Source organism: Lagenorhynchus albirostris, chromosome 3 (assembly GCF_949774975.1).
Source record: "Lagenorhynchus albirostris chromosome 3, mLagAlb1.1, whole genome shotgun sequence".
NCBI classification, from domain to species: Eukaryota; Metazoa; Chordata; class Mammalia; order Artiodactyla; family Delphinidae; genus Lagenorhynchus; species Lagenorhynchus albirostris.
The window spans coordinates 115,618,616-115,640,224 of NC_083097.1; the positions used below are offsets into that span (position 1 = coordinate 115,618,616).

Consider the following 21,609-nt stretch of genomic DNA (forward strand, 5'->3'; position numbering starts at 1 on the left):
TGTGAATGGTATAGAGCCTTTTAGGGCCATGGTAAAGCATTTGGCTTTTTACTCTGAGTCACATGGGAAGCCATTGATGGGTTTTGAGTAGAGGATTGACATGACCTAACTTTGGTTTTAGCAGGGTCTCTCTGACTTCTCTGAGGAAGGATAGAAGCAGGGGGACCCCTTAGGAAGCTGTGGTTAGCAGAATAATGTGCTGCCCCCACCCCCAATTTTCTAATTCCTGGAACCTGTGAATATGTTACCTTATATAGCAGAAGGGACTTGTCAGAGGTAAATAAACTAACGATCTTTAAATGGTTAAATTATCCTAGATTATCCGGGTGCATCCCCAGTATAATCACAAGGGTCCTTATATGAGGGAAGCAGTGGTGTTGGTATCAGAGAAGGAGATATGATCGTGGAAGCAGGAGTTGGAGTGATGTGGCCACAAGCCAAGGCATGTGGGCAGCCGCTAGAGGTTGGAAAAGACAAGGACTGGATTCTCCCCTAGAGACTCTGGAATGAACAGTTATGCTGACACTTTGATTTTAGCTCTGTAAGACCCATTTTAGACTTCTTCTGACTTTCAGAACTGTAAGATAACACATATGTGTTTTAAGCACAGCTAGTTTTGTGATTATGTTACGGCAGCATAGGAGACCAAAACAGAGGCAAGAGTACAGTGGAAGTGGTGAGCACTGGTTATAGGGTCTGGATATATTTTGAAGACAGAATTTACTGAAGGATTAGTTGTGAAGTGGAGGGGAAAGAGAAGAGTCAGGAAAAATTCCAGTTTTTTTTTTTGCGGTACACGGGCCTTTCACTGTTGTAGCCTCTTCCATTGCGGAGCACAGGCTCCGGACACGCAGGCTCAGCGGCCGTGGCTCACGGGCCCAGCCGCTGCGCGGCATGTGGGATCTTCCCGGACCAGGGCACAAACCCGTGTCCCCTGCATCGGCAGGCGGACTCTCAACCACTGCGCCACCAGGGAAGCCCAGAATTCCAGGGTTTGATCCTAAGTAGCTAGAAGGATGGAGCTGTCATTTATGTTAATTTTGTGGTGCTTGTTAGACATGCAAGAAGCAAAGTCAAGTTCAGGAAAGAGGTCTGGATGAAATATATAAATGTGAGATCCATTACCACATACATGGTGCTTAAAGTCATGAGACTTAATAAGTTCACCAATGGAATGTGTAAACCCAGAGTAAAAAGGTCTGGGAAATAAAACTGGGGTTCCCTAACATTTAGAGTTTGGGGAGATGAGCAGTATCCAGCAAAGGAGATTGAGGAAGTGTTATTGACCAGAAGAGCATCAGAAGCTGGCTCTGTCTTGGAAGACAAGTGGGATAAGTATTTCTAGGAAGAGTGATTATTCATGTAAAATGGTTGTAGAATGTGACCTGAGAACTGATCCTTGGATTGAGCAACATATAGAGATCACAAGTGATCTTGGGCAAAGAAGTTTAGGTAGAAATTTAGGAGAGATAAGCTTGACTGGAGTGGATTCAAGAGAGAAGAGATAAATTGAGTATAGCAAGTTGACAGCTCTTTCTAATTAAATGTAAGGATTATGGAGACATGAGGTGATAGCATGAGGTAGATATGGGGTTGAGAATGTTTTTTGCCTTTGAGTTTTAGTCGGGAGCATTTTTCTATGTTTAGCTGATGGAAATAATCCAGTAGAAGGGAAAAACTGGTAATAAAGAATAGAGCAGAGAGAATTGCTAGGACATTGTCCTGGAGTAGAGGAGAAGAAATGAGATCCAGTGGACAAGTGGCAAGGTTGGTAGGAGCATAGATAGGAACATTCATAAGTAAAAAGAGGTAAGATAGAGCATGTGGCATGGATGCAGGTAAATGGATAGGTGCGGTGATAAAGATTCTATAGACATTCTCTTTTGATTGCATTCATCTTCTCATTTAAATAGGAAGCAGAACTATAAGCTGAGAGTGATGATGCTGGCAGAAGTGTTACAGGTTTGAGGAGAAGGTATGGAACAATTACTCTTTTAGGGTTCAGACTTGAGGAGAGGAAGAGACTGATTGGACTAAGGAAATCTAGTTCTCTTGCTGTCCCCAACACTATGAGTCCACTTGAAGTTGAGTGATCAAGATTTTAAAGGAGTTCCATTCAACATGGTTCAGAGCAGGAAATCATGAATTTTATTTTAGACATGTTTATTTTGAAATGTCTGAGGCATCTGAGTAGAGCTGTTGGGTATGTAGCTAGGAAATGACTTAGGGGCTAAAACGAATGGTCTGGGTTGGAGATGTGGGAGTAGTTGGCAGATGGGTGGTATGTAAAATCATATGATGAAATTGCTCACAGGTGGGAAAAGTGTAGAATGAGGAGAGAAGGTAGCATAGGATCAAGCCTTGAAGAACTTCAGCATTAGTGGAGGAAGACAAGACAGCAAAAGAGACACAGAAGAAGTAGCCAGAATGGTGGAAATGAAACAGAAAAAGTATTTGACAGAATCTAACATCCAGACCTGATAAAAACACTTTGTAAACTAGGAATAGAAGAAAATTTCCTCAGCCTGATAACATCGTACTTAATGATAAAAGGCTGAATACTTCCCACTAGGATCAGAAACCAGACAAGAATGTCCTGTTCAGTGTTGTACTGGAGGTCTTAGCCAACAGTAGCATTTAAAAAGTTGCCATGGTATATATGGTGGTAGTGCGTAGTTTGGGGCTCTCTGCAAATTTAATGAGCAAGAATAGTGACTCATTAATTTATAAGTGAGAGTAAACTTTTCCCTCTAGTTGTTTCCTAGCGATTTGTAGGTCACCTTAGGTAGGCTGTTGATGTCTTACCCCATTTTCTACCGGTATTTTAGTGTTCTCCTTACTGATTTACCTAACACTATATATACTTCATCTGTCATGTATATTTAAATACAGATGTAAATAGAGAATTTTCTAAGACATGAGGAATGTTCAGTAAATGCATAAATAAACACGTTCTTTTAGGCTTTTTTTAATTTAACTCATTATCTATCTGGAAACAATCTTATTTAGAACATAAATATAAGTGTGAAGTGAAGCTATAACTTTATTTTTCTCCAAATAGCCCGTATCAAATGTAGAAATATGCCATTCCTCACTGATTTGTGATGTCACTTTTATCATACACTGAATTCTGCTCTGTGATAGGGTCTGTTTTTAGACTATTCTTTTCAGTTACTTTAGTTTTGTATTACATTTTAACTCCTTTCATTACTCTTTTTTTTAAAAATATTTATTTATTTGGCTGCACTGGGTCTTTGTTGCGGCACACTGGATCTTCATTGCCGCGTGCAGGATCTCTTTTGGTTGCGGCATGTGAGATCTTGAGTTGCAGCATGCGGGCTCTTAGTTGCGGCATGTGGGATCTAGTTCTCTGACCAGGGATCGAACCTAGGCTGCCTGCTTTGGGAGCACGGAGTCTTAGCCACTGGACCACCAGGGAAGTCCCTCTTCATTACTCTTGCTCTCTATCCCTAATATCTTTTTGCTAATTCTCAGCTATTTACTGTTCCAGATTAATTTGTGAATAAATAGGTCAGTCTTCCTACTCCTAAACAAGGACTGTGTTTCTGTTTATTCACATTTCTTTAATGTACCTCAGAAAAATTTAGTCATTTTTGTTACTTCAGTCCTCTGGGTTTCTTTACAGATTTAATCCCACATATTTTCTATTAATTGCGTTCATGAAGAGCTAATATTCCCCTCATTTTATGTCCTGTTTTCTGGTATATAGAAACGTTACTCATATTTATATTGTCTCTAGCTAACTTAATGAAGTCCTATTAATTCTAAGAGTTTTTTCAGTTAACTCACTTCAGTTTCCTAGATAAAGAAAGATGATCTACATTGAAAAGTAATTTTGTCTCCTTTCTAACAGCTTTTTATTATTATTTCCATTTCCCACTTTATTTCATTAGCTAGAAAGACCATTATTATTTAACTAATGGTGACAGTAGGTGTTCTGATCAATAACATCTTGATTTTTAAGGTAATGATTCTAGAGTTTCACCACTAAGTATCATGTTGGATAATTATTTGAAGTAGTATGTTAAGTATCTTTCTATTCCTAATTCATCAGAAATTAGTATTTATCACGTCCTTTGTAAACAGTTTTGTAATCAGAATGAGAAAATTCACCTTAGACGAGGTCCTTTTCCTCCATTATATATAAGGTATTACAGAACAAAGAGCAATTTTCTCTTTGTAAGGGAAAATTATCTTAATATTTAAGACATATAATTAATTCCCTGACCCGTGTTTACTTGGCTCTCTTAAGAAACATTTTCTTCACCCACATTTTCTTACAAAGTCTAGCTCCACACTGATTCATTGATACATTAGTGAATTAATGAGTTAATTAATGAAGAGTAGTCCACAATGTTGAATCACCCAGGATGGCTAAAATTTTTTTAAAAAGGAAAAACAGGTGTTGAAGATATGGGGAAATTGGAACCCTCATACATGCTGGTAGGAATGAAAAATGGTTCAACTGCTTTGGAAGACAGTAAGGCAGTTCCTCAGAAAGTTAACCATAAAGTTAACCATATGATCCAGCAGTTCCATTCCTAGTTATATATTCAAGAATAATGATAACAAACAAAACACATATGTGAATGTTCATAGTAGCATTATTCATAATGACCAAAAAGTAGAAAGAATTCAGATGTTTGTCAGCTGATGAATGAATAAAGAAAATGTGATAAATTCATATAATGACATATTATTTGTCAATAAAAAGGATGAAATACTGATACATTCTATAGCATGTATGAACCTTGGAAACATGTTAAGTGAAAGGAGCTAGTTCCAAAAATGCACATATTAATATGATTCCATTTTAAGGAAAAGTCCAGAATAGGTAGAGCCATAAAGACAGAAGTTAGTGGTTGCCAGGAGACAGGGTTCAGGGAGATAGGGAGTGACTGCAAGTGGGTATGGGGTTTCTTTCTGGAGTGATGGACATGTTCTAAAATGATTGTGGTGATGGTTACAAAACTGAATATACCAAACATCTTTGAATCTTCCAATTTAAATGGGTGACTTGTTTGGTATATAAAATTACATTTCAGTAAAGCTGTTTTTTTTTTCCCTAAAGAAGTTACTTTTTATTATTCTAGAAGAAATTACTTTTCAAACTTAATAAATGTTATACTTTCTGTGAAGTTATTATATGTCAACTACAGTTATCTCAGAAAAAAATATTTTTTTTTCTGTACTTTGAGAATGTACCAAGAACCTAAAATGCCAAATGTTCATCACAAGATTATGAATGGTGGGTGACTGGGAACAAACCTCGGTATCGTATAATCAGAATAGTGATGTGCATCTATAAGATGGAATAATAAACAGTTAATGTTTTTTAACATACATTTAATGATATGGAGAAGTATTTAAAAGAAGAAACAGGAATAGTTTTACGTAGCATATAATTCTAATTATGTATTTTTTGATTTGGCACACATAACGTTTGTATGTGAGGGAAAAAAAAGCCTGGAATATAATGTCAAAAATTGTGAAGAGTTGTTATCACAGGGTGGAGAGATTAGAGATATTTTTGTTTGTTATCATCCATAGTTCCAATGTGTTACTGTATTTCAGATGTATTACTTCTCCATTTACATATAAAGCCTGTTGTTTAATACTTCTCTACTTCATTTTTGTAACTGTTAACAGTGGAGCATGTGGTATCATGCGTCCTCATGAAATGCACAGGAGACAAAGCATAGACACTGTGCTGACCAAATTGTCTCACTTGTTTTATTTTCATGACTCTGAAAGAGTAAACAATGAACTTTAATGTCTTTGCAGGTTATCAATGCTGCATTGGCTTTAGCAGCAAAACCACAGAGTAAACTGGCCCAAGAGAACATGGATCTTTTTAAAGAACAGTGGGAAAAACAAGTCCGAGTTCTCACAGATGCTGTCGATGACATTACTTCCATTGATGACTTCTTGGCTGTCTCAGGTATGAGCTGATTCCCCAGAGAAATATGTGAGGCTGTGCATAATTACTTTCACCTAAGTTACAATAATGGGCAATCAAAATGCCCCCAAGTATGGGCAGGTAAATTATTCTAGCAATAATATTGTGCTGATTTTCATTTTAATTAAAAACAGCAACAACAACAAAAAAAGCGGGACTTGGAGTTGGAGTTGTTTCCCTTGTTATGAGGCTGGTCTCGATCTTAGAAGTGTGAATTAGTAATCTGCCTGGCAGAGGTTTTTCTCTGTTTATATAGAGTAAGATCTTGCAGCTGTGACCTGTACAACACCATAGCCATCCACCCCTCTTGCTGCTGCTGTGTTTAGAAAAAACATTGACCTGTGTCCTGGCTGTGGTTATTTGTTATGAGCCTATGAGACTTAGGAGGAGGGATTCCCAACATCATAGCTTTAGTTTCTTTTGTAAAAATTGTTCCCCTTGGAAAGCTTCTCTTTCTCTCTCCCTCAGAAAAGATCGTAGTTTAACTGCCTGCTTTTCGAAATTCTCTGTCTGCATGATGCACAGATAGAAAACAGAGAGGAAATATTTAAGTACCTTTTAATTATGAACTTACAAAAAATAAATCTGGGTAATTGACCTCACAAAAACAGTTGATTTCATTATATAAACATAAACTGGTAATGACATAGTAAATTGCATTCATATAGAAAATGTCTGTCAACTGCAATTCCCTGTTTATCGCAGAGATAAGTTTCAATCCATCTTCTTAGAGTTGAGCAAGTATAAATGCATTCTCCATTTAACAGGCCTCTGCTGCCCTCGACTGCACTGCTTGCTCTCTGGAGGTGCCAGGTTTCCTGAGGCCAGTGGCTGTGGGCAGAGTCAACAGCTGGTACTTGTAGGGCTGAAACTACCTGTCACCCCAGGGAACTACAGTTTGGAATGTGGGAGATGTGAGTGGCCATGGGGCTTGAAACAGAAGCGGGGCTTAAGTACATGCACAGCACAGTCCTCCAGCAGTGACCTATATAAGGTGACAGTGTGTTCTGCATAACAACGTTCCCCTGTGTCTGCTCGCTCTCCTTGGGGTTGGAGCTTTGGCTCTACTTGAGATAGTGGGGAGCAGGCAATCCATAAACTGCAAAACAAGGGGGTAAATCGTGCTGCTGCAGGACTGCCAAATTGCAGGTGCTGGTACTTTAAAACAAAAAACCCATTTGTAAGCACATCTTTGCAGGTGCCAAAAATGCAGGAATTGCTTTTTTGGGAAATCTTGGCCTTCTGTTGTTTTCCCCAGTGAAGTACTGAATTATTCTTTTTCATAGATTTAGAGAAAAACACTCCACTTTCACAGCACACTTCTAAGCAAACAACAAATTCTGATATCTAAATACAAAGCCCCCCTCCGGAGATAGATATTACATTCCTAAACTCACTTACCAAGTAAGGCTTGGTCTCAAGGGGTTTTCAGTCCTTCTTATAGCAAAATAAAATGTAATAGAATCAAATGTCCCTCATGCAACATTCTTCAAATCAGAGAACAAAAGGGATTTTGCAGTAGCATTTAGTGGGATCCAGGCAGTATCTTTAGGGTATATGACATAAAACAGAAGAACAGTAAAGAGAAATCAGATTCTTTAACAGATACACTTTTGTCTGGTGAGTATGTTCAATTTTTATGCAAATGTGGGAAAGTAGAAGAGTTGACTTGATGGAAAGGAGTTTAGACAGTTTCTATTTAGCAAATAAAAACACAGAACAGTCCTCTCAGAAAGTGGTGGTGCTTTCAGAGCATCTGAATTTTAAAGATCCACCTTAGTGTGTTTCTCTAATGTTTTGTCACAGACTTGCTTAGCAGTGTCAAGTAATTAAATAATTAACAGGACAAGACTGTTATTCACAATTCCTTTGATTTTTATGGTGTGCTTTTTAGGGGCATGGGATGAAGGGAAGAGACAAGCAGATACCCGTGCAGAGTTCTACTGGATTGACCAGTTAATTTTTAGCATTCAGACTTCTTTATACCCTTATGCACTTACCTCACCCATGGCAGCTTTAGCACTTTTTATGTGGCAGACTAGAGATGTCTCTCCATCTCACCTGATACACTGGCTCTCATTGAGAGGAATCCCATTTTCAACCGGGCAGGCCCCCACTGGTCCCCAGTCCTTGGCCCTTGTACAACTCACAGCCTCTCTAGAGGTGCCCCGTGGATTGGAGAGCAGGCGTCATCTGCAAGCACCGTGTGCAGTCTTTATACCAGAAGCTGAGATCTGCCCACTCCTATTACCCAGAGGCTCAGTAGTCTGTCAGCAAGGTGGGCATGTTTCTGAGTAAGGGGCTGCAGGACAAGTGCCCAGCACAGGGTCTGGCTTAACGTTGGTGGACTTCATAAAATTTTATGTAATGAAAAGTAAGACTGCTGCTTGACTCCTTGGAGTGGTGGTGTTTTACTGTGTCCTGGGATATTGTGGCGCTATGGCAGTGTGATAGGTTTTGAGGAATAGTTCTAGTAATGATTTTTCACCATCAATCCCCCTTGAAATCCCTGGGGCCTGTGTGTTTGCTGTAGCCCTGCCCACTCATGAGACTCCATCCAAAGGGAAGTTACTTAGGGGATAGGACTGAAAGGACCCTCTGCTGCTCTATCTCCATTGTTCCTGGATATTCTGTCCCATTGGTTCCAGAAGTTCCCTCGTGCTTATTACAAGTTATATCCTAAATTTGTGGCTCAAAAATTAATGGTCATCTTGTGTATAACCTGATAAAGCCATTAAGACCCTGATGCCAGTGTTTCATGAGGCTGCAGGGCAGGGGGAACTTGAGTCACTGAGTATCAAATATGCCAGTGGCACTTGAAAATAGAGAGGGACATGCAAGCCACCTCCGGGGGAGAGGGAGGGGGACCCCTGTTCCCCAAGCTGTTCTATTCAGAAGGTTGCCTTGTAAATATTGGAGGTGGTTTAGGATGCTACAGAGCGTTCAGCAAACTGTGAATATATTTATATGGACCGATCCCTTAAGGACAGTGGTTTGAAATTTATCAAAGCGATAAAGACTGTTTGAATTTCATTTGAATTGTATTTGATAAACATTTTCCATGGAAATGAAATTTACTTTCTCATTCGTTTACTCTGCTTTCATGTGGAAGTTCTGATCCTCCCCACACACACACACCTTTTTTTTTAAGTTGCAAGTGGTTGGTTAGAGTGGTTCTAGTTGGGTTTATTACTTTTCTTTACCAAGTGCTCTTGGAAACAAATAACATAATGCATTAGATACTTTGGGGCAACACATAGGAGTAGTAATTTGTACTCTTTCTTCTTCATTGTCAGTGTGCTCAAATAATTTGGTCTGATTGGTCTAAATAAAAGGATTTTTGTACCTAATTTTTGTTTTTGTGTTTAATCGCAAAAATCCAAAACTGAAAGTAAGGTAAGGAAGTGGTGAAGTTAGTTTGATTTCTGACTCCCATGCCCCCTAGCTTGAGCAAGCCACTCAATACTTCTGCGCCTGGTTTCCACATTAATTAATAGTGATTTTTAAAAAGTGGTTACGATAGAGTTAAATGTCAAGCACTCAGAATCTTTCCATAATATTAGAGTAAGTTCTCTATATAACGTATTAATATTATCATCTCCTGTGTATGCATAAGGCTGCACTGATAAAGATATCCAGAGCAAGGGGAGGGCGGAATGGGCCCTGTTAGACATTGTGGACTGAAGGCTTTCTGGAGAATGCCAGTTGGCTTGGTTCCGGCGGGCAATTAGGCATCATACATCTATTTATACATATATGCCTTTTGACTTAGTATTCCCATTGCTAGAAAATTTCCCCAGGGATGTGTACATAGATGTTTGCCAAAATACCTGTACAAGGATGTTCACTTCAGCCAAAATGCCTAAGAGAAGACTGGATAAATGAATGATGGCCCCTCCGTCTGTTCAGTAGGGTACGGTAGAGCCATTAATATGGATGAGGAAGATCTGTGGAGGCAGTTCTAGAAAGATTTTCAAATGAAAATCAGATATGTTAACATCCATAATGTGATCCCTTGGAGATAGACTGTTGTATGTGTGTGTGGGGGGGGGTTTTCCTTTTAGAAGCATCTACAGATAAAGACTGTATTAAACAATCAGTTTTTAATGGGGTACAGATTGGTGTGTCTACTCAAAATGGAGCCATGCTGAGTTTACTTGGAAATTCAATTAAGGTAAAGTAACTTATGGTTTAAGTTAGTGTGGGTACCTCCAACCCTCCCATATTTGCACATGTCCAGTGGGAACTCACTTCTCCCTTAGGGCTCAAGTGTAGAGAGCAGGTTGTTGTGTCCTGGGTATATAGTGGCCTCAGCTGGCTGGGGCTTTCCCAATGAAGGTGGAAAATGTTACTTTAGTCAGCTTCCTGAAATAGAAGCCTTCCTTGGTGGCTAAAGAATGGCAAGCTCTTCCCTGGTTTGGGTTCAGCTGGAAGAAAACCTGTATAAATTCAAGAAAATCTAAATTGATTTATAAAAACACACTTACCTAGATGAAGGTTAACAAATCCTTGGTGGAAGTTTGGGCTACTTTGTTTAATGAATGACAAAGAATGCTATACTTCATTGATTCTAAGATGTGCTTTCCGTCCCCTGGTATTAACAATTCTGATACCAGGATGAGTCTTAAAAATCAGTGATATGAGAAAACATTGGTTCATAGTTTCATTAGCAACATCTTTTCTTTACTTTTTATTCCTTTCCTTCCCCTTCCCCAAATGTTAGATTCAGTAAAAGCAGCAGTTTTTAACCTAAGGCCTAGTATGGTAGGCAGGCTCAGTGCCAATCTGCTTAGTTTAATATGTAGAGAGTTTGTATATAAAAGATGTTTCTGATCTAAACATGGGCTCTAAATCCACTTATTCTTATAATTGGTTCACATATTCCTCCTAAAATTGGTTTATGTAAAAAGTTTAATACGTTATCTCTTTCAGTAGTGCAATGGTGTAAATTCTAGCAAGTCTCCTAATTTTTGAATTAGCACATGCTAAATTATGGTCTTCTTAGCTATCTTGTGGTAATTCACTTTTCCCTTCTGCAGTAGAAATTTTTACTATATTTTGGCTTTCCCTGGAAAGATATTTATTTTAATTGATGAATTTTTATTTTTTAAAAAGACTTTTAGAGCAGTTTTAGGTTCACAGCCAAATTAAGAGGAAGGTACAGAGACTTTCCATCTACTTCCGGCAGCCACACACGCACAGCCTCCCCCATTATCAACATCTCCTACAACAGTAGCACATTTGTTACAATTGATGAACCTACATTGACACCTCATTATCACCCAAAGTCCGTAATATACATTCCTGTTCACTCTTGGTGGTATATACTCCATAGGTTTGGACAAATGTATCCATCATTGAGTATTTTCACTGCCTTAAAAATCCTCTGTGCTCCACCTATTCATTCCTCCCTGCTCCAACCCCTGGCAACTCCCGAGGTTCCTGCATGTCTCTTCATAGCTTAATAGCACTTTTTTTTAAGTGCTGAATAATATTCCACTGTCTGGATGTACCACAGTTTTTCATTTCACCTACTGAAGTATGCCTCGATTGCTTCCCGGTTTTGGCAATTATGAATAAAGCTGCTGTAAACATCTGCGTGCAGGTTTTTATGAGGACTTAAGTTTTTAGCTCCACTGCATAAATACCAAGGAGTGCAATTGCTGGATCATAGGTAAGAGTATGTTTAGTTTTGTGGGTGCAAGTCCCTTCCTGCAGTCTCTTGGGAACTACAAAATGAAGGGCCTTGTTCCCGGAGCCTACAGGGGATCTTGAAGCCCAAAGGCAGGGCATTGTGGTGGCTCTATTCTTTGCTGAATCCACTAAGTATCACTTTCCTCTGGCTCCCCTTGAGATAAGAGGAAATAGCATCGTGACCACTAGACACTGTCATATATAACTTGACTGAGTATGTTAGCAGAGGCTGTGAGGGAAGGGTAATGACTTTGGAAGGGAATTAAATCAGGAACCAGTCTAGATAATGACAGGTCAAAGCATAAGGTAACCAGGGATGGCAAAGAAATGACCAGGTGTTTTTCTTTTTAAATTTATTTTATTTATTTATTTTTGGCTGTGTTGGGTCTTCGTTGCTGCTCACGGGCTTTCTCTAGTTGCGGTGAGCGGGGGCTACTCTTCGTTGCAGTGCACAGGCTTCTCACTGCAGTGGCTTCTCTTGTTGCAGAGCACAGACTCTAGGAGTGCGGGCTTCAGTAGTTGTGGCCCGTGGGCTCAGTAGCTGTGGCTCGCGGGCTCTAGAGCACAGGCTCAGTAGTTGTGGTGCACGGGCTTAGTTGCCCCATGGCATGTGTGATCTTCCCGAACCAGGGCTCAAACCCATGTTCCCTGCATTGGCAGGTGGATTCTTAACCATGGCGCCGCGCACCAGGGAAGCCCCAGATGTTTCTTAAATAGATTACATTTGCCCTAATTGTCCTGTCTCTTCCAGAAAAAACAGAACCATTAGTCTTTCACCTATTGTGCCAGGTACTTTCTTGGTTTAAGGAAGTGAGCATGTCTTTAACAGACACTGCTTCTAAGAGTTCTTACGTGTCTTGAAAGCTCCTTTCCAAGCTGGAAGGAAATGGGCAGGCAATGACCTGGAGGCTTTGTGTTGCTCACTCACCCACCCACCCCGTGGATTGTGGGCATCCCTGTCACTTGGGCTGTCTGTTGGTAGACTCTGCAGTTCCTGGTGGTGAGAACGTTCCCTTTTCTATGACTAGACAGCATAACAGGAGTCAAGGGTTTCCTCAAATAACACAACAGGCCCACCTGCATCCCATGAGTGGTTTACTGAATGTTTCGCCTCGGGGCGGTTCCTCAGCGCCCTCCAGAGGGGACTTTAACCTGCCTTCCAGGGCCTTCTCCTGTTCCAGAGCTGTCCTGGCATCTAGGTAGCTTGTCTGAATACCATCGGCATCTACTGGAGGGAGGGGCGAGGAACTGGGAGAATAAGACCTTACAGTGAACCTTTTCTTCTAATTTAGACTTCATTTGGGATGTAAAACCAGTGAAATCATTTAAGGGAAAGAGAAATTATTAAGGATTCTGTGATCTTGAATTTTCCGCCTGGCTTAAAACTGTGCCTTAAAGATGGGCATCTCTGTCTCTCTCTTTTAAACCTGGAATAAAGATTGTTATTCTTGGAGGTGATTGCAGGTTGAGTTTCTGTGGGACAGTTAATCCGGTCTCTTGAGTGAAATGATACGTGTAAAGCTTTTGGCACCGTAGCTGGCACAGAGTGAGCTGTCGATGAATAATAGATGCCAACTAGTTGTCCCCTTCTAGTGGAAGGCCTCCTCCCTTATTCAGCTTTTTTTTGTTTGTTCCTCAGAGAATCACATTTTGGAAGACGTGAACAAATGCGTCATTGCTCTCCAAGAGAAAGATGTGGATGGGCTGGACCGCACAGCTGGTGCAATTCGAGGCCGAGCTGCTCGGGTCATTCACGTGGTCACCTCAGAGATGGACAACTATGAGCCAGGGGTCTACACAGAGAAGGTGCTGGAAGCCACCAAGCTCCTCTCCAACACAGGTGCGGGGGCTGCCTCCCTTCCTTGTGCTCCCCACACACAGATGGCCTGGTGGCCAGGCCATCCAGTTAGTACAGGCCCTGTGGTTAGGAAGTAGGACGCTGGGACTCAGTTTGGTCTTAGGACAAGAATTCTAGAAGGTATGTCAGATTTGTGAGAAGTTGGTCAGCCACATTAAGGCCTCACAAACACATTTCCTTCATGTGTGTCCCATGATTAATAATGGGAGTTATTTTAAGATGAACGTCTGAGTTATATCTCCTGTCAGTGAACACAGTAAATTAAGGAGGGTCCCATTCTAGCAAGGCCTCAAGTTAATCCCAGTTCTCAACCATGTAAATCCTATGTTGCAGAATCTGCCCAGAGACAAAGAAGATGATTTGAGTCTGTAAAATACAGCATTTGATTTATTTCAACCTTAAATACTTCTCACATAGGTAGAAGCATCGGCTCTTCATCATGCACCCTGCCTCTTTGTGTCTAACTGAGGGATTTAGGGAGGGCTGGTAGAGCAATGATGTTTGCAGGGCCAGCAGGATCTGCCATGCTTTCTTCTCCGCAGTCATGCCACGTTTTACCGAGCAAGTGGAAGCGGCCGTGGAAGCCCTCAGCTCAGACCCCGCCCAGCCCATGGATGAGAACGAGTTTATCGATGCCTCACGCCTGGTCTACGATGGCATCCGGGACATCAGGAAAGCGGTGTTGATGATAAGGGTGAGTAACTGCATTTCAGATGTTTTAACAGCTTCTTTCTTATCATTTGCTAACCTTGAGCAATGCATCATTTTGGAACTCAGCAGATGAGTGGCAATATATTAAAACCATGAATCTAAAAGCTGTTAGAATGAGATATATTTAATTACGTTGTCTAAAATGACTTCTGGTTGCAAGTTAGAGCTCAAACTTGGGCTGAGAAGGGGAGCTAGTATGAGTTGGCCGTGATGATTTACTTCAAGTTAAACAATTGCCACAGATATGAGGCTTCCGTTTGAGTTAGAGGGAAACTACAGAAAATAAAGGCTCATCAGTTAATTTCAGAGAAGGGAGTATTTCCTTAATGCAGGTTGAAGCTCTTCTTTACATGGAGCACCCCTCGCCTCAAAGGTGGCAGGCAGGCAGGATGCTAGAACCCCAGGGTTTTGAGGGTGAGAATGAGGGGCTGTGGCAACTCCCGGGCTTGGGGCCAAGCGTTGAGCCCTCTAACCGTAGCTGAATGGAAGTGCCACCTGCTCTGGGCCCCATGTGACCCATCCTGTCTGAGGCAGCAGCAGCTCTCACCATCTGAGACAATGTCTAGGGCCCCCTGTGGATTAGCATGCACAAAGGGGTTTTGAGAAACTACTGACTCCTCTGTGATCATCCCCAGTGTGCTGCGCTGGGACTCACAGCTGCCCTTTCCATAGCAGTTGATCCCTCACATGCTGTTCTGAGCATGAACAGCTCTGGAAGCTGGGAGCAGAGCCTGTGCCAAGCTCCCCCAGGCTCACCTGGACCTCCCCCAGGCTCGGGCCATCCCTGCCATAGCCACAGAGCCAGCAGTTGGAATGCAGGGTCTGCCTGCTGAGTAGACAGCTGCTTTGCTATGCTGACGATCTAGTGGGGTCAGGGGAGTTTCCGTTACACCTTCATGGGTCAAACCTTCATGCTAGTCAAACCTCCCAAGGTAGGCAGGGGTTCTGTCCCACTTTTTACCCCCTCAGCTGGAAACAGAGGCCATTTCTGAGGCCGGTGCATTAGGCTGGACCCATTGTGTATGCAGTGTAGAAATGCTTGGGCAAGACTGCGTTTCTCTCTGGGGTGAGGAGGAAAGAGAACAATTCAGGGATGGCCTGGTTTGCTGATGGCTGTCCCTGCAGGCCCAGGTCACCTGGACATGCTGGGGTGTGGCGGGGGAGAGCTTGGGGAGCCTTTTTGCTTTCTTCACGGCTGCTGCTGTGCTAGAGAGCAACCCATGCTCAGCAGGTCGTAGCCCGGTTGAATGCAAGGTTAAACCCAGCAGCCAGATCTCAGTGGTGTGAAGGGATCCCTGGGTCAGGTGTACCAGTGGTGGTAAAACACAGCCCTATTTTTCCAAAGTTCTTTGCATACTGACAGACACTTAGAGAATAGAAGAAATGATAATGAGGAGTCACTGGGTGTTTGAGATTAATGCCTTTGGGGTTTTAAGTGAGCTGGTATGCGCACACTCCAGGATGCCTGCACATTCCAGGGCCTGTTCTGTGGAAGCAGGTCGGGTTGTGGGAAACCACACCCTGGGAACAGGCAGGCAGCTTGGATTCCTCTTCACGTCTGTGACTCTAAGCAAGTTTCCTCATCTTTCTGAGACTCACATGATGGTGTTGATGGTTTTAATGGGATGAAATGGAGGTAACGTGTTCAGCTCAGGGCCTGGCATATAGTAGCTGTTTCTTGCGCACTTACTGCTGTGTTGGAGCACAAGTATGACAGAGGCCCTGGCAGGCTTGGTGAGATAGAACCTGGGGTGTGGTCAGCTGGGAGGGCCCAGAGCAAGGGCAAAGTAGGTCTGTGGCAGCAGTGGTTTAACTCCTCCCGTATTGTCTTGATTTTAATTCAGGAATCATCCTTCCAACCCCCCGGACCTCTTGGTTTCTTGATGTCTTATCCGCCCCCAACCTCAACCTTACTTGCCTAGTCTTACCCAGTCCTTGTCATTGCCAGTATCTACGTCATCCCAGTGTCAGGTTTCCCCCTTCCATCAGCTCACTGTCTCTGGTGCTGTGACTCCCAACAGTCCTTTGAGTCCATCAGGATCTTCAGCTGGTTGGCCCTCCCCACTTGCAACCCTCACTCAGCCCTTCAGGTCCTTGCCTCACTCCTTTTCTAGCTTTGAGTCTATCGGTATAATCTCCTTTGCCCCCTTTTCTGTCCTCTTGTTTGCCTTGCAAAATACAATCCTAGTGAAATTCCTTCTCCTGCTGAGCATGGTGTAGAAAAGTGCAGCCACCCTGACTGGGGTCACCGAACCCAGGACCGTCAGGGGGCCCTTGATGCCATGCAGCCTCGCCCACACAGCCACAGAGTCTGGGAGCATTTCATACCTTCCTGCTTGCCTCCCCATCTGTGCCCCATCCTACATGTCTGGCCTCAGTGCCTGTTGCACTGAGGATCCTGAGGCAGTTAGAACATCTGCTCCTGGCTGAGCCCGTCCCCTGCACTGGGTCCCATTCTCTCTTCCTCCAGCACCTTCCCCCCAGCATACAAACATGCCATTATTTCTCCTGTTATAAGAAAATCTCCTGGCCCCCCTCCTCCTCAGTCTCCTTTGCTGGTTTATCCTCATCTTCTCAGCCCCTTACCACTGGTACACCCTGTAGCACGGTTTTTCACCTCTCTCTTTTCTGACTGTACTCATTCCCCTGGTGCATAAAGACATGAGAAAACCAGCAAGAGGTTGACTCTTCTGCGGTCCACACTCATCTAGCCACCTTGCCTACTACCTGTCACTTGTCTAACAGGCACCTCAAGCTTATTATTCCCCAAAGTGAGCTTCTCATCTCTCTCCACCCTGTTTTCTCGTATCAGTTGATGGCAAATCTGTCTTTCACTTGCTCAGGCCCAGACCTTGGATTCACCTTTGATTCCACTTTTTGCCTCAAACCCTGAATCTGATTTATCAGCAAATCCTGTTGGATCTGCCTTCACAATAAATAGAAACTCTGAACACTGTTCCGTGGTCCAGGCCACCAGCATCTCTCACCTGGATTCATGCAATTGCTTGCTTCTCAGCCAGTCTCCCTATTTGCATCCCTAGGTGCCTGCAGTCTCATCCACAGAGCACCCAGGGTGATCCTTTTAAGCTTCAATTAGATCACGTTATCTACTGCTTAGTACTCTCCAAAGGCTGCCACGTCACTCAGTCCTTACACTGGCCCACAAGGCCTTTGAGGAGCTGAACCTGTCACCTCTCTGACCTCATCTCCTACTGCTCCCCTGCCTTTGCTCCCAGGGCTTCAGCTGACACTGTGCCATAAGGGCAGTGAGCTGAGCCCCTACTGTGGCCTTGCTATTCATCCAGTTCCCCAGGCCTTTCTGTTGGTGACTCCGTCCTGCTGGTACCTCCTGTGCTCCCACCTTCATTGCCTTCAGGTCTGTGCTCCAGTGTCACCTTCTCATGAGACCTTTCCTGACCACTGATATAAAATTACAATCCTCCTCTACTGCTTGCTTATAGCACTGATCACTTTCTAATAGGTCATGTGATTCACTTCTGTCATTTTTCCCATCAGAATATATGTGAGAGCAGGGATTTTTGTCTGTGTCATTTTGTACCTTCAGCGCCTAGAACAGTGCTTGGCACACAAATATTCAGTGAATGAATGAACGAATAGGAGATATTTGGTTTTCTTGGCAAGAACAGCTCTTGGGTCTGTGATGGGCTATCGAGGAAGGTGGGGAAGTGGAGATCCTGTTAGGAGGGCACCCCTTCGACAAAGCTCCTCCACAGACTGAGGCTCAGGTGTCTGTGACCCAGGATTAAAATGGCGAATGGCAGCAAGACTCCAGGATCTTGCATTGCCATGTGACTCACTGGTTCCTCGAGTGACCCTGGCTGTCCTCACCTCCTCATGGAGGGGCAGGCCTGGCCTTTGCACCTGTACAAACCCAACATACTCTGGGCAGTTTTGGATGCTTCCTCACAGGAAGCCCTTGGGCTGGGCTTGGATTAGGTCCTGGTGCAGATGAGGGACTCGCCTCACTGCCCTCCTGTCACAGGCCGGCCAGCTGGGCTAAGAGGCAACCCCAGCTGTTTGCCTGCTGCCCTGTTGCTGATAACTTCTAGAAGATGATATTATGTTTCAAGTCAGCAGCTAATCATGAGAGGCTGGAGAGCGTACAAAATAAGAATTTTATTTTATAATTAAAGCAAAGAGGTAGGACCAGTAATCGGTCCCTTTGGTATTTATTCACACCTTATCTGCCATATTCTCTCTTTAATAAAAGTAAGTACATAAAAATACATTGCCTATTTTTACCTCTCAAATCAGCCTTTGGTACCCTAAGAGAAGTCCCAGTTAATTAATTCATTTAATTTTCTTTTTGTCATAAAATGGGAAAGTTATAAGAATCTGTTTAATGTTGTATGAAACTGCTATTTTTAATACAGTACCTTTTCCACCCAGGACAACTCTCACCTTTGTCTTAAGATGCAGGTGTTGGAGAAGTACGTTAAGAAGTGAAAACCTTTGTCAAGCAAAGAGTGTTGACTCATTGGTAGAAACTGAAACCCTCAACCCCATAAAGGACCTGTGTCCTTTGGGAAGTGCTGGTGTGGTGCCTTTGCTTGCTGTTTGTTGAACGGGCTGCCTGGCACGTGCATGAGCTAAAGCAGGGTCTCAGACAAATATTGAGCAATTTTAACTTTATTCCTCACGACTGTTTGAAATACTGCAGAAAATTCTGGATGTCTGTACATCAGGCTGTGGGCCCAGAGGCCTGGGGAAGCTGGAGGCCTAGGGTTGTGTTTGACTTGTGATTTCTGTCTCGGTGGCAGACCCCTGAGGAGCTGGATGACTCGGACTTTGAGACGGAAGACTTCGATGTCAGAAGCAGGACAAGCGTCCAGACAGAAGACGATCAGCTGATAGCTGGCCAGAGTGCCCGGGTAAGGACCAAGTTTAACTTGTCCTGCAGACCCTCCCTGTCCCTCTCTGTTCTTGGCTTTTTCTTTTCCAGGAAAACACTCTCATTATTGAGAACATCATTTTTCCTCTCGTTTTCTCTGGCAGTAGGACGAAGTTATCCTAAGTTGTGGCACCTGCTAGTCAATTGTAGGTTCATCTGAAACATCTTCTCAGCTGTGCCCTGAAGCGTTGGTTTGTGAGGAGCCCTGAGTCAGGAAAGCCCTAGGATCTAGTCAATGCAATGTTTGTTAATAGGACAGTGAAATTCAAAAAAGATTGCTGTCTTTGCCTATCTCAATGATACCACGGGCATGAACTATTTAATTATTCATGGGTTAAAAAAAATAACAGTGGTACATTCAAGAAAATCAGAGCCATTGCATTCATTTAAGTCATTAAAATCTTCAATTAACTGCATTTATGTTTTTGGGAGGGTGCCAAGAAATATTACTAAGGAGTCTTTTTTCACCCCTTAGAAGATATTTTGAACCGCGGGTACATCCCTGCTTTAAGCCCCACTCGGTCCTAAGCATTTTGGGAAGCTGAGTGGAGAGGAGCCCAAGGCCCTGAGTCTGTGGCTTGAGGTGGGCAACAGGCCTCCAGGTGCTGCGGTGATAAGGTTTAAATGCCGTCTCAAGTACCTAAAAAGCATACTCTGCAGCAGGTTCTCTTCTGCCTGCCTGCTTGCCTTCTTTAATATTAACATTCTAGGGCTTCCCTGGTGGTGCAGTGGTTGAGAGTCCGCCTGCCGATGCAGGGGACGCAGGTTGGTACCCCGGTCCGGGAAGATCCCACATGCCGCGGAGTGGCTGGGCCCGTGAGCTGTGGCCACTGAGCCTGTGTGTCCGGAGCCTGTGCTCCGCAACGGGAGGCCACAACAGTGAGAGGCCCGCGTACCGCAAAAAAAAAAAAAAAAATTCACATTCTAAAACTACTTGTGGGTCACCTTGAAAAGTTGGAGATGTATTACAGCCACCGGGCCTGCCATGGAAAGGACTCCATGTATTAGCCCCTCCCTCATTTCCTCTCCCCATGGCAGGAGGCAGAGGATGAAACTTTTTTTTTAAGGTTCAAATGAAGTTTATTTTTTTTAATATTTTAATTTTATTGGAGTATAGTTGATTTACAATGTTGTTAGTTTCAGGTATCAGCAAAGTGATTCAGTTATACATTCTTTTTTAGATTCTTTTCTCGTATAGGTCATCACAGAATATTGAGTAGTGTTCCCTGTGCTATACAGTAGTTCCTTGTTGGTTATCTCTCATAAGAGATATATATGTGTTAGTGTGTGTATGTTCATCCCAAGCTCCTGATTTATCCCCCTGCCCCCCCCCCCCACGTTTCCCCTTTGGTAACCATAAGTTTGTTTTCCATATCTGTAAGTCTGTTTGTTTTGTAAATAAGTTCATTTGTATCTTTTAAATTATCAGTAGATTCCACATATGAGTGATAGCATATGATATTTGTCTTTCTCTGCCTGACTTACTTCATTTCAGAGGATGAAACTTTTAAAGAATTAAGTTAAGCTGATTCTGTCCTTGTGCAGGCGTGATCATGGAGCTTCTGCATTGGCCTTCAACCCCTCATATCCTGTTTTTCTCCACACTAAAACTTGTTCTTGAAAGTGGGTCGGGAATTCAGGCTGCTGTAAACTTCGGTGCAAAATGGCTCTTCAGGCAAAATGAAACCTATTAAAGCATTAGCCTACCTGTGTCATAGATTGCTTGGTGGAAATATTCTTGGCTAATGCACTGTGAGAACTTCATATTCTCTTTATGTAAGACTTTCCTGGGCTTCTGATTTTAGGCGATCATGGCTCAGCTTCCCCAGGAGCAAAAAGCAAAGATTGCGGAACAGGTGGCCAGCTTCCAGGAAGAAAAGAGCAAGCTGGATGCTGAAGTGTCCAAGTGGGACGACAGTGGTAATGACATCATTGTGCTGGCCAAGCAGATGTGCATGATCATGATGGAGATGACGGACTTTACCCGGTGAGCAGTGCCCGGCCCCAACCTGCTACACGGAGGGCTGCCCCCCTCCCTGCAGGTCACCTCACACAGGCAGGACGTGCTGCTCTGTACACACTTTTCTGTTCATCTCCACCTACGAGGGCTTCAGTTATGATCATTCTTGTTCCCTTTTTTCAGAGGTAAAGGACCGCTCAAAAACACATCAGATGTGATCAGTGCCGCCAAGAAAATTGCTGAGGCGGGATCCCGGATGGATAAGCTTGGCCGTACCATCGCAGACCATGTAAGTGACAGACTTGCCACATGGGCCTTGAAGTTCATCCTGGGACTCTGGCAGCCCAGCAGTGGTAACAGTGTTTTTCATGAGACACAGTACTTTTCCCATCTCAAAAATTGTTCTTAACTTGTCAACCCACTTGACTAACATCAGCATAGAGTTTTAAGGATTTCTGTATTCCTGTTTCTTCTTTGACAAGTTTTATAAGGCA

The 21,609-nt window shown here is 43.1% G+C and overlaps 1 protein-coding gene across 1 annotated transcript in view; it reads left to right on the forward strand.

Moving 5' to 3' along the window:
• The window catches only part of CTNNA1 (catenin alpha 1), a 180,284-nt gene that overhangs the window by 154,894 nt on the left and 3,781 nt on the right, over positions 1-21,609 (forward strand). The window contains exons 11-16 of the mRNA XM_060143688.1: positions 5,806-5,962; positions 13,314-13,514; positions 14,075-14,226; positions 19,025-19,135; positions 20,961-21,142; positions 21,299-21,404. Of these exons, the coding sequence (XP_059999671.1) occupies positions 5,806-5,962; positions 13,314-13,514; positions 14,075-14,226; positions 19,025-19,135; positions 20,961-21,142; positions 21,299-21,404 (909 nt within the window). The remainder of the gene's footprint in view (positions 1-5,805; positions 5,963-13,313; positions 13,515-14,074; positions 14,227-19,024; positions 19,136-20,960; positions 21,143-21,298; positions 21,405-21,609) is intronic.